The sequence below is a fragment of the Chenopodium quinoa genome, unplaced genomic scaffold (assembly GCF_001683475.1).
Source record: "Chenopodium quinoa cultivar QQ74 unplaced genomic scaffold, ASM168347v1, whole genome shotgun sequence".
Classification (NCBI taxonomy): domain Eukaryota; kingdom Viridiplantae; phylum Streptophyta; class Magnoliopsida; order Caryophyllales; family Amaranthaceae; genus Chenopodium; species Chenopodium quinoa.
Genome location: NW_018745482.1, coordinates 245,498 through 259,122, shown reverse-complemented (window position 1 = coordinate 259,122; position 13,625 = coordinate 245,498). Strand labels below are relative to the sequence as shown.

At 34.1% G+C, this 13,625-nt stretch overlaps 1 protein-coding gene across 1 annotated transcript; it reads right to left on the bottom strand.

Moving 5' to 3' along the window:
• Positions 1-487: 487 nt before the first annotated feature.
• On the bottom strand, positions 488-13,240 carry LOC110715190 (replication factor C subunit 3-like). Its single transcript, XM_021893762.1, has 11 exons — positions 13,003-13,240; positions 12,775-12,885; positions 12,515-12,547; positions 9,448-9,616; positions 7,385-7,566; positions 6,839-6,975; positions 6,628-6,726; positions 6,338-6,407; positions 6,177-6,251; positions 4,503-4,548; positions 488-990 (listed from the first exon to the last, which is right to left on the bottom strand). Exons 1-11 carry the CDS (start codon positions 13,084-13,086, stop codon positions 932-934), a joined length of 1,065 nt encoding a protein of 354 aa, XP_021749454.1. The 5' UTR covers positions 13,087-13,240; the 3' UTR covers positions 488-931.
• Between the last annotated feature and the right edge of the window lie 385 nt (positions 13,241-13,625).

Genomic DNA, 13,625 nt, shown 5'->3' with positions numbered 1-13,625 from the left:
TTGGTGGCTGGGCGGTTTGGAGTCGGTGGTTGCGGTTTGCGGGACTGCTGAAATGGAGGGTGGAAACAGAGTTGGGTGGTGGTGCGAGCTGGGTTGTGGCTAGAAAGGGAGGGTAAGGGGAGGATGGTCGGAAAGGGAGGTGGTGAGGAATGGTGGCCGAAAAATCTGATATTTTTTATTTTTTAATTATTTTTGTTTTTTAATAATTAAAAAAATAATTAACCTATTAATAGATGACACATGGCATCTAACTTATAAAAACCGATCATCAACAGGTAATGGACTTTTAGATGGAAGGTATAAAGGTTGGATTTTTGAGGAATAAAATAAAAGTTGGATTTTTAGGAGGAAAAAGTGCAAAGGTTGGATTTTTAATTTCCATTTTTCCTTTTTTTAAAGTTGGGTTTCCAGCTACTTATTAGATTGGGCCTGGAGTACAATACTAGGTACTCCAGGAATACCTAATATTAATTGCCAAATTACTATATCAACTCAAAATCAATGATACATTAGAATTGGCAAACTTTCCATGTGTTAAGCAAATAGATGAAAATTTGCAAAAGGCTCCCAATCTTTTATGTTTCATTTCATCCATCTACAGAACAATTGTCAATACATGCTACAAATATACACCTGAAAATTCACCCTCTTTAACCACAAAAAAAGCCAAAAACACAAGCTACAACGCCGAAAAACTTTAGCAATCGCAGTTTGTTGCATTTGGCAGCACACTAGTTCTATTGCCTTTTTCAACAGAGGTGCCTAGTAAACTGAACGGAAGAAAGAAAAAGAAAAGGTGACAGTGATCATGAAAGGTAATTTGCAAGTTGGCAACTAAGAGAGGGCAATTTTAGTTCAACGGGAGGGGCATCCAAGATAAACCAGAAAACCAGCTCAAGCTTCTCGTCAAAAAAGAAAACCAGCTCAAGCATCAGCCAAAAGTTGCAATAAGGAAACCCTTGTAAATGCTCATAAACTTGGCTACAAACGCTACGCATTTTTCAAGGGAAATATCAGTTAGAGACTGCAATTACAAAATATCAAGTTGTATATGCACAACATAACTTTCACATTCAGATTCACTGTAATGAATCTTATTTATTGAGAAGATTTCAAGCCTTGTCACATAAGTTCTTATAACATACATGACTTCCATGAAAGTTTATAGCAAAACCTTGTTTGGTTCGCATCTGGTGTCAGGAATGAGTATAAAATTGACATTTTCAGGTATGCAATCATTCATACCCAGACATGATACCTTGTATCATTGATTGGTTCAGTTTGGGGCAATCGTAAGAAGAAAAAAATGCCAAATTTGCAAACCTTGCAGTCACAAACTCACAAATGACAGTCACAGTGCTGCAGAAAAGGCATCTTTAAAATTAGGCATCACAATTCAGGCCCATCGCATTGTGCAAAAACATTTCAGACAATCTCCACTTCATTTTAATACGAAGTACTATGTCTTTTTGAAATTATGCCAGAAAGTATATTTTTCACCATTTTATAACTCTAAAAGAAATTTGAGATTCTAAGCATTTGTGTTATCTATCTTATAGCATGAGTCTACTTTTTCTTTCATGACGATTCGATAGTTCATGAAACACAACAGCAGCAACAGATATGTCAGTTTAAAATACATTTGTGGAGCAGATATTCACACAATAAGTAAAAATTCTTAACAAAGTGGAAATCACGTGACAGAACAGCCTTTGTTTAAATCTATCTACACACCCCGTTCAGTCTCAGTAATTCCCTTCCCCACTCCTCTCCTTCAACTCAGTCTTCTGTATCCATATGGAGCATTGTCTTCCAGGTCCTCAACATCTCAGTCACCCTTTCACCTCCTCTCCTCCACGTCAACTACTCCATCTCAGATCACAACAACCATCTCTATATCAACCTCCAGCCATCTCCTTAGTCCTAACATTATCCACTTTCCTCCTCAGTCCTTTTTAAAGCGTACAGAGCATCAATTTGCCAGAGGCACCAGATCTACAGAACCTTGGCAATTAAGTTGACCATTGAGTAAAATCCTATGTCTGCTAAGTGCCTGTGCGGGTGTCTATTTGGGGAATTTGGTGAGTGGAGGATGTAATAGAAGCATGACGATAATGAGATTCATAGGGGGCTGAAGCTTCCATGGAAGGTGACGGTGGTTCAGTCTCGAAGCTAGGCAGAGGATCATATATTTATATGTCCATCAAGGAGGTTGAGTGCTCGTATATTGGTAATTAGGGAGGAGGCAGCAGAGCACTTGAAATTGAAACAATAGTGTTTTTCTTTCTTTTTTTTTTTTTTTTTAATAAAGTTAGCTTATAATTGCTGGAATGTGTAATCAGAAACAGGAAGGGAGTACACTTACATCCAGCCAAGATCCACCAAGGGGTGTTCACTGACAGACAACCGTACTGTTCAGAAGCAGTAAACCGCTATCATAACCTTCTAAATATTTCTTAAAACAAGATCAAAGTGCTGACAAATTATTACACATTACAATCCAAGTTCTAATTACAAACTGATAGCAACATTACAATCCAGGTTACTTTCTTCAATAAAAAAAAAAATCTAATATATAATTTAAGAGTTTTTTTTTTCCAACTTTCATTCACAGCACTCCAAATTCTCATCCTTGCAAATCTAGCCCTCCTATTTTTTGATTTTTTTTTTTTTTTGATAAAAAAAAAAACCAATAACCACCATTGTTACTCATAACTACCCATATCACTCAATTAAAATCTAGCCCTCTATTTAAAAATAAAAAATAATAAAAAAAAAATAAATAAATAAACAATAACCACCCTTTAATAACTATCACTTCTATTTTTTTTACTCTAGTTTGTTCAAAACTACAGACAGGGTAATTCATTACAATCCCCAATTTGTCATGATTTCCCTCACTAAATCCCAAATTTGCAACTTTATATCATCAATTAAAACAAAAACAGACTGGATACTTCAACCCAACATATAAAATATCCCAAAGAAAAGAGAGGAAAAAAGAAAAAACAAAAAAAAAAAAAAAAAAACAAAAAACAAAACAAAAAAAAAAAAAAAAAACAAGAAAAAGAAAAACTCTAACATTGAAATGATGGAATCCAATATCACTTAAGCTTATTTTTCTCTAAAATAACAAAACCAAGATACAGTTGCTGAAATAATTAGATCTGAGGGAGAAGAGAAAAAATTGATAAAGTCGAAACCCCTTTCTTCCTCCAGGCTATGGCAGAGAAGTGAGCATAAGCAGGGAGGGAGGGGAGGGATTCAACTGTGGTAGACTAAAAAATAAGTTAATTTTTAACAGTTAATAGTTAACAGAAAATAGTAACAGTAAACTAACAAAATCATTTAGTTGATTGTAATTTGCACACGTTAAAAACTAATAGTTCGGTTAATTTACTGGTAAAATGTAACAAATACAATTTCTTCTGCAAACCCTTTAGGTCTTATATGTTTAAATAACATGCCTCTACTTGACATACAAACCAAACATCCCCTAAAAGTTATTCCCTCCATCCCAAATCGGTTCGAACATATATTACTCCATCACTCCCTGTAATTTAGGATTTAAGTAAATAAGTTGCAGAAGGGTTATCTATTGTTATAATAATTAGATTAGAAGTCTATAGAAAAGCAGATGTAATGGGAGTTAGTGGGGTGTTCGTACGGGTAAGTTAATGAAGAGTTGGTGTGAAAAAAGTAGTAGTTCTACAAGAAATGTATGATATAATAGATAATTGGTAGGATCATACCATAAAAACCAAACAGATGAAAATGGCAAAAGTGTTCAGACTATTCTTACTCTTGTTAAATTACAGAATTCAAAATTTATCCTTACTGTAAACTGTTAAATGCATGCATAACAAAGACTTGAAGAGTTAGGTTATGTTCTTACCTTATTTTCATTCATTTAAGGTCTAACAAGTTCAAATAAGATTCGACAACGGCTAATACGTTTAGATCAAATAAATAAAGGCTAATAAGTTCATACAAGATCTAATAATATACCCAAAAAAATAAAGAAGAAAAGATAAGATGGGGGAAGGAGTAATTAAGTTCAGATTAATATAAATACATGAAATTCAGGTAAATAGCACAGTATAAACTATTACTCCCTCCGTTTTTTTTTTTATAGGCTAGAGATGAGATAACGTAGAGTGTTAGGTGGTTTGATAAAATAAGATGTTAGTGGGATAGATAAGATTATTATTTTATTGAAAAGTAAAGTAGTGTGAGAGGGATTGGGGACCATTGGAGGAGTGAGAAATGATAAAGTAAAAAAGAGTGGGTAAAGATATATTATTAAATTGTAATATATTTCCAAAAATGAAACTCTAGCTTTAAAAATAAAACGGACGTAAATAGTAACTCTAGCTTATAAAAAAAATGGAGGGAGTACTTAATTGCAACATAGTTGGCACATGCAATAAAGTAAGAGGAGATATCAAAAATTATACGTAGGAAATAGGATCAAATATGATAGTTCTATTTACACATCATACCTTCGAGATGGAATATGGCTTTCTGCCCAAGACGCATCCGATGTTCCTGTAGAAAATGAAAAGCTTACCTCAGAAATATTACAAAAGGAAGACGGACTCTCAAAGAAATATTGCCACATATGAAATATCAATGGCTGTCATTGTTCTTTTTAGGTTTTTGTTTATTGGATGATATAACGTGAGGGCTTTTAATGGCTGAAAGTAAACAGGGTTAGAGCAGACTTTAAATCATAAAAAGACTTTGACCCTCAAAGCATCCAGAGTACTCAGAGTTTAACACCAATCTTTGCAAGTAGGGAAGCTTACATCGTTACATACAATAGCTCTAGTAACATTTCAAGGTATGTGGACTACAAACCTAGGTTCTTGTCAAAAGTGGAGAAGAATACAGAAACAGGATAAATCATAGAAGAAAAAAAAAATTGCAGTCATTAGAGATAAAATGCGAACTTCTTGGCTTTTGAGAGATCAAATCACTATACACATTTAATCAATGAGATACCAGCCAATGCTACAATGTAATCTGATACAGCACGACTTCCCATCAAAAAGTTTATCTACTTCGGGAATAAAATTTCAATACACATGATTCAGGTTCCATCAGCTTTATAAAGATACAGCACATACATTCCAAATACACAATCCAAATGCCACCTCAACAATGTGCAACATCATCAAACGAGAGTTCAACATAAGCATAAGAATTGGAAAGGAAGTCAGCAATATACCCGACACACATGTAACATTAGGTTGCATGAATAAAATATTCATTAGGAACCAGAGAATGCGCTTCCTCAGTAAAAATTTTGTTTCATGCTGATTTATGGCTTTTGGATTTTAGCAGCATGTATGGCCATTTCATCTATGCTTGTTTTACTTCAGATAAGATAAAATATTATCAGGAATGACTGAAGGAATATAGCAAGAGGACAAGATGCTCTCAGTCTCCTCACAGACTCACATTAGACACCAAACAAAGAAAAACCTAAACAGCACCAATCTAGAAAACCCTTCTCAAAATTATTCCCCTGATTAACTAGACTTTATAAATTCTAATTCTCCATTGAAATTATATTTCCTGGAGTAACCTAAGGATACAGGTCTTGACTTCAACTCAGATCCAGGTTCTACAAAGATTTTGTGAGCAACTATCAGCATCATTCCTGCCAAGAGACACACGGTCAAAGCTGATCCCCTAGAGATGCCAAAATTTGACCTTTGTGAGACTGTACACTGTTCACAGTAGACATTATTTCCACTGAGCACACCTGATTTTGATCACTACCAATCCTACATCTGGCATATAGATAGAACCTCAACCTACTTTACCCTCATTGATCATTAGACATCTAGCAATCCACAACTTGTGTTACAATCTAAATTTCATCAAGGAAAAGGAGGAGGAGGAGGAGGAGGTGAGCTACCTTATTTCCCTATCATGGGAATGACTCTGCAAGTGAAGATTCTAAACATTGCTAGTTTAGAATGCCATAGTAGGAGTGCCATGTAAAGTGGTCTATGTATACAGTTGAGGGAAACAAACAAAAAAAAATAGATGCTACTCTCTTCTCTCCAGATGTCTTTCCAAAATTAATTGAAACAACAGAAAAATAGCTATAGCACACAATTAAAGGAAAAGACACAAATCAGCATAGGAAACCTTAAGAGACTTACATAATAGGCAGCCCAATGGCAAACTTCATGCTTCAGTTCTGCATCTAGTTTCTTCAATAACTCAGAAAGAAGCCTCTGAAATTTATTAAAAGGGAAAAATATAAGTCGTGGTCAAGGAGTGGAAGGGTGATAACAGTGATAAATTCTCAGCCACCACCTACCTTTAGTATAATTTCTGGGGGTATACAATTAACTAGTAGCTCATAGAACTTCCCTCGAACCTGGAAGAGACTGAAAAAGAGAAATTTATAGAATTATAATTCATGCAACATAATATGTTATTACATTGCATTTTACACCAAACTCCTATCCTTCAAAGTTTACAATATTATGAAGCCCAACTCAAGAAGGTCACACAATTTGGCACATAATTTTTTTAAGGAACCAAAGACTCTGCTCATATGTAATCTCAACAACACTAAAACACTTGAAAGAATTTGCAGTTAATAACCTTTTAGGGCTCTGCTCCTTCATGATATCAGATGCTATCTCAGAGACGTATTCCTCCCAGTCCATAGGGGGAATCGCCTGGCTATTTGTAAAGGGATACCTATGAAAATATTAAAGGTAATTAATAGGTGAAACAAAATTATATGATAGAGAACTGATATATTTACCAATGTAATTTGCAACATTATACCACAAGTATATCAGTACTTAACTGTTTGACACGGCAAGCCTCAAACAGTAGTATTGCTCTTCTTAGACTGCGATTGGATTTTGCAGCCACTCGAGCAGCAAATCCAGGCGGGAGCTCCAGGCTTTCTTTCTTCCCAATAAATTCCAGTACCTTGACAATCTACACAGATATATATCCAAATTCTTAGGTGTTAAATCACATGCAATATTTCACATATGAACATTTGAAAATTTTCGTTTGATTATATTATGTACTCTGTAAAACAGTAAATAATCACTTGCAATAAACCTGAGAGTAAAATGAAAATTATTAGTTACGACGTATCATGAAGGGACAGCAACACGACGATAAATATCAAAACAGTAAAAGCACCCCCCCCCCTTCTCTCTCTCTCTCTCCAAACACACACAAACACAAGTATTCTAGGTAGTAACCTGGTTATATATTTGAAGTAAACAGTTATTGTTGCTGCCTTGCTGGGCAAAAGTTATTTTCAATTTTTCAAATGTTCACTGATGGAAAAGGAAAAGGATAAAGAAGTATAAAATAAAGCAAAACAAAACGCTACCTCTTCATTCATGGGAGCATTAATTCGCACATTGAGACAACGAGATCGAACTGCTTCAGTAACTTTTGAAGAGCTGTTGCAGCACAGAATAAGCCGACATGATGAACTATACTTCTCCATAGTTCTTCGTAAAGAGTGCTGGGCTTCTTTTGAAAGTTTATCAACTTCATTAAGTACCAACACTACAATTTAAGAAAATGTGTTACAAAATCAGGAAGCGGTCTAAAATCCAAAAAAACTTCAAGGAGGATCCATATTAAGGTGCTAATTCGTCTTTGTTTTGCTTTCATAACCAATGAAGACATACTACTTCTGCGAGTCTGTGACGATATCAAACAAGACTAGAGTGCAAACTTACAAAGACAATCAGAATGCTAACCGATGAAACAAAAGCAATGAACAAATTTCCTCATTTTTGTGTTGAGGAAGAGGATAGAATTCAAGGGTATAGTATGTAATGGTTTTAGGAAGTATCCATATATCAACTAAAAGCCTAAATATATTTTAAACCATTTCCCAAAGAGGAAATCAAAATTTTGCAAAGGATAAAATGAGATATTAATGAACCACTTGTAGTTACCCCTGATCTATAATGAATTCACACATGCAACACTATGTGTCGCAATGTTTTATTACATTTTGATGAGTCTACCTTTCACATCATTTAGGGCATGTTCAGAGTTACTGAACTGAGCTAAACTGAATAAAGCTGAAATGAATATTTTACGAGAGAAGAAAATTAAGAGCTAAACTAAACTGGTTGGAGCTGAACTGAAATTAAGCTGAGGCCCTTAGACCTATCTATACTACATATTTATAGTGTATTTATTTTTTTTACAATACCAAGTTCCAATCCCTACATGTTAACTAATATTACCCCACATCATACTTTGCATCAAACTACTCGCATTGAAATTTGCTTTATAGCTTCTTCTCATAATCCTAAAGTAGGGTGATGGCAAACCTCTAACCTTAGATTACTATATTCCCAAATCCATCTGCCAACCTCCATTTCTTTTTTACTTGCAACACACCTCATTTTACGTTTGTCAATGCATTATTTTTATCATTCGTATATTTAATTATCAACAAGTAAAAAGTACATATGAACTTGAGCACTATATCCAAATTTTCAAGTTCTAGAAAAAGCTTTGCCAAGGATGAAGAGCAATTAGGCAACAATAGCCCGGTCATCCTTTCCTTCTCCTCCCTCCCTTGTAATTCATCTCTATCAATATCTCACTCCTTACCGTTACTTTACATTATATTTAGCCAACCTTTATAAATAATGAGCTTTTAAATGAAACCATGAAGCCAGAAGAGCTGTAATAGTTGAAATTATAATAGGAGTACATAGGATACAGAAAATTTTTAATTTTTAGAAAAATAATTTACATACTTAAATATTTATACTACCTCCTAAGACACAATAAAGTTAATACTTCCTCCGTTTTTCTCTAGATGCAACACACCCTTTAGCACGGTAATTGAGAAAGGTGGGGTTTACATGATATAATAAACTTTAAAATAGGATGAGTGGTTGTTAGGAGTATAATTTAGTGGGCCATGTGCTTTAAATAAGGGAAATAATGTAATTTAGTGAGTCATGTGCTTTATAGTGTGTTTTTCCCTAAAGTAACTTTCTTTTTATAGTGTGTGGAAAGTATGGTGAAATTTCCTTTTTAGGGAAGTGTTGCAAGTAAAAGAAAACGGAGGAAGAATTTGTTACTAAAAATTAAGTTATGAAATCAATTGCCAAATAAATTTATAAGTGAATCCTTTATTTATGAAACTTCAATAGTAAATAGGTAAAGTGGCCAGTAGGAATATTACAGCCAAAAAAAAAAAAAAAAAAAAAAAAAAAAAAAACACCACGGACCTATGGTCACTCACTCAAAAACAGAGAAACATTCCATACTATAATATTGTCCTTCTCTTTGCCGGGCATAGTAGCACAAAATACCTCTTTTTCTATCAGAATATATAAGGCAGCTATAAGTGAATGGTGGAAACATGCATCTGGGCATAAAATCAAGAGAGAGAACAGTAAGAAAGCTTCTAACCTTTGAATCCACGCTTTCCTTTAGTATCAATAGGTCTATTTCTAGCCATCTCCTTAATAATCTCTTGAACAATATATCTATCTTGAAACCCAGCATCACTTGGGTTTAACTCCACATGATGAGTGCTAGATAGAGTAGTAAGTTCAATTTCAATTGTTCTAGTCCCAGCCTACACCATATAAAAAGAAGAGTTAAAGATAAAATCTAAATAGTCGTGATCTCATGAAAACAATCATCTCAATTCTGGCTATTGATTATCTAGCCCAAAGTGCAAGAAAAAAATTAAGATATACATACAGGCCAATGATAGGTATGTTTCTACCATCCACTTAAAGCTGCTTATATATTTCTGATAGAAAAATAGATTAGATCATCAAAATGGGTGTGGATCAATAAACTCTGGTGTTAATTATAATTATCATTAACAACTTTACTTTAATTACTTAAAGACAGTATTGCTCAGGTAGTACCTCTCAAAAGACAACTCCCAAAGGGCAGCTTTTAAATTTAGCTAAACAAACTCAGAGCACAGATATTATAACTATAATTCTATTAAAAGCAAAATTGGAGAGAATCAACTAGCCTGTGGATAGTAATTAATCAAAAATTTGATGTTTCCTTAATTATGAAATTAAAACAGAAAGTACATTGCAAGACCAACTTATTAATCAAAATAACTAGTACAAAGGCGAAAGCTTATTTAGAGACCTGCTACTCCTCAAAGATATGACAGTTAATTTAACTTTAAAAGCAATGGTTCTGCCAGCAAACAAAGTCCTACTTCTCAAATTGGTTTATAAAGGTCAAAATCTCCTAAATCATAGATTAACTCTCATAATTTTAGAATCTTTCGAAATTATACACCAAAAAATAAAAAAATAAAATAAAATAAAATAAAATCCATATGGATTAGCCCATCCATCTACCCATCTCTATCTACATGCCAATTTTAAGAGAAAAGGTAAAAAGAAATATGGGTGGTAAAGTGTGTGACCCAACTCAAAGAGAAAAAGTAGAAAAAAAGACTTTCAAAAAGGAAATAGGCAAGTAACTTAAGACATGTCCCAAAGGAAAATAGAAGTAAAACTCTTATTGCACAGAATTGGCTAATAATGGCAATGAATTTATGATGTAAGGAAAATAAAATATAATGTAATCAGTCTACTCCCACTCCCCACAGATCTCACATGCCAAAATTCTTTGCCAAGGGGGGACGGCATCCTGCGCAGAGGATCCCAACTTCCCAAGCCTGGCTAGGATGCCTCATTCCTATTTACTTATTAATAAAAAAGAGCGCCAATCATCAAGCCATGAGGCTTTCCCAGGCGATGTTAAGTTGGCTGAACACATACCAAGAGAAGTAAAACTATCCGTTCCTTCAAAAGGTAAGAGCTAAATTCCAGTCGTTTTAAAATGCAAATTACAATACATTGAAATCAATAACATACACATTATTCATTCAGGTACTACAATGTTTACTATAAGAATGAGCCATGAAACATAATATCAAAGCTTTAATCCCAATAATTTGATCAGCTAAATGCACCAAATTAGTCATCAATTAAGATCCTTCCCCTCCATTCCCTTTTATAAAGTGTTATATGCTCCAATAAGCCAAATGTTTTCACATGATTCCAAACTCCTCCATTCAAGTGAAGAGATTTGGCTTATAGGAGTATATAACACTACTTTCTAATTTCCATTATGATGCATATAACACTACTTTATATGCGCACCATCTTAGGTGCATAAAACACTACTTTCTAACTTCTTCACTACTTTCTTATTTCCTTTCTAGTGCGTATAACAATACTTTCTAACTTCTTTACTGCTTCCAAGATCCTTGTGCACCCTACTTTCTAATTTCCTTTCTGGTGCATTTTTTTATCTCCATCTTACAAGCCCAAACCAAGAAAATCAATTGTCCCTTATTTAATCTTGATGTGCGCAACTCCCAGCTTCTCTCTAAATGTCTTCATTCATAGTTATATATCCCTAGAGGAGTTCCCACAGATTCATTTCACTATCCACATCTATACCACTCCAATCTATCGAATATTCGAACATGATTCTTTCTATATGCCCAACATTTCAACCCAAATCACATTGGTCTAATTGCCAATTTGCCATAATTCAAGACACATAAAACATACTTAATTAGACGGTTAGACCTACTCTAGTTATTGTGTGAGCAGACCTAGGGTTAAGAAAGATGGCTATAACTATAATACATGCTTGAAGCTCTGAATAGTACTATAGTTGATGGATTTAACAACAATGAACAGATGAAGCAGTGACAAAAAAGTCTATAACAACTTTCACACTATGATTATACAGACAATGCTAAGAAATAACTTTCTGCGGAGCGATGAGATCAAAACCCTTAACACAAAAACCTTGATTTCATGAACATGACACCCCACAACTATGAACTACTAATTCAAATGAAAGTCTGCTATATGAGCCTAATCAGCCAATGCCTCCTACACTACCCACTAATATAATCCGAAAATTCAATAAACTAAAATATCCATGTGTTATTCCCTTACAAAAAAAAGGAAAACCAAAATTGGGATGGGCAAAATAATTTGGTCCCTAATTCTCTTCCCTATCCTTTCATGACAATGTCTGTCCATCCTATTCAAATTATCAAACTAAAACCATATACTCCGTAATTATGGCCAAAGACTATACATAGATCAGCAATATGTCAACCATTGAACTAAACTTAGAAAAAAAATGGCTATAATGATACGACTCAATGATAGTAGTCGGTATTTTTCTTAAATAATTATTTACATGTACTTTAGCAATAGCTTTTTTTTTGTGGGGGGGGGGGGGGGGGGGGGGGGGGGGCGGGCGTTTAGAGAGCCACAAGGGCCGGGAATGAGAATCGATCCTAGGATCACCTTGATCCGGAAGGGGAGCTCTAACTACTTGAGCTATCCCTCACTCTCTATACATTAGCAATAGTACTTGTCATACTAAAGCAATAGTATCACAAAACTAACAACGCATACATCACTTACTTTTAAGTAAAAAATAAGTGAAACTTAGAGAAACTTACATCAACTTTCCATCCCTTGTTCTCCACCCTAACCTGGAAAAATAACACAAGAAATTCCTCAAATTAAACCCAAAATCTACAGTAGTAAGCTAGCAATTTCATTAACTCCAAATATCAAAAAGCATAACCATACAAAAGAAAAAAAATTCACAAAAATACTTAAACACATACTTTGACAATTCTAGCCGAGTGCAAGTTACACAGATAAAAATAAATTAACTACTATGAAATTGTTATAAATAGATGCACCATAAAAATACCTTTTCAGCACTAGGTCCAAACATCTCCCTAAGAAGGGCCATGATTAGGGTTTTCTTGCCAGAACCAGGAGGTCCATAAAACAGCAAATGTGGACAATCTTGCTCAGTTACCTGACAAATTAGCAAATTAAAACGACAAAATAACAAATTTAAGAGATTTAATAGCAATTAATAGGCTAAATTATACAACAAAAATAAAGAAATTGGAATTGCAGAAGCAAAAAATACCAATTTTTTGAGATTTTGGGCAGTTTGTTCGTGAATTAAAACCTTGTCTAGGTTTTTGGGTCGGTATTTATCCACCCACAACATCGTGAAGCGATGAACAAGAAGAAGATGAACGGCGTGAACGAAAGGAGAGAGAGAAATAGCAGAGGTGAATGGCGGGAAATAAGAAAGTGGCGAGTATGCCAGTAGACCAGGGCACCAATTAAGTACTCCCTCCGTTTATTAATTTTGCAACTTTTTGAAGTGGATACATCACTCTTGTTTGACCGTATAATATTATTTATACAGGAAGTAAAATATAGTCACATCTTGTTAGATTCGTCTTATAAAATACTTTCACGATATCAACTTTTTATAATATTTACTCTTACACAATTATAGATATTTAGCATATAAAATGTGCTTTGAAATGCGTAATTTCATCCTTATTGCAATATTAATAGAAGAAGGAAGTACTACATAGTACCTCCGTTTTTTTTTAAGTTGACACGTTTTGATTTAAGTACTATTCATATACCTCCATTTGACCGTGTTTTGTGCTTTATACTTAATAATAATAAAAATAGTCATGTGGGATCTTGTTAGATTCGTCGCGTTATATACTTTCAAAATATCAACTTTTC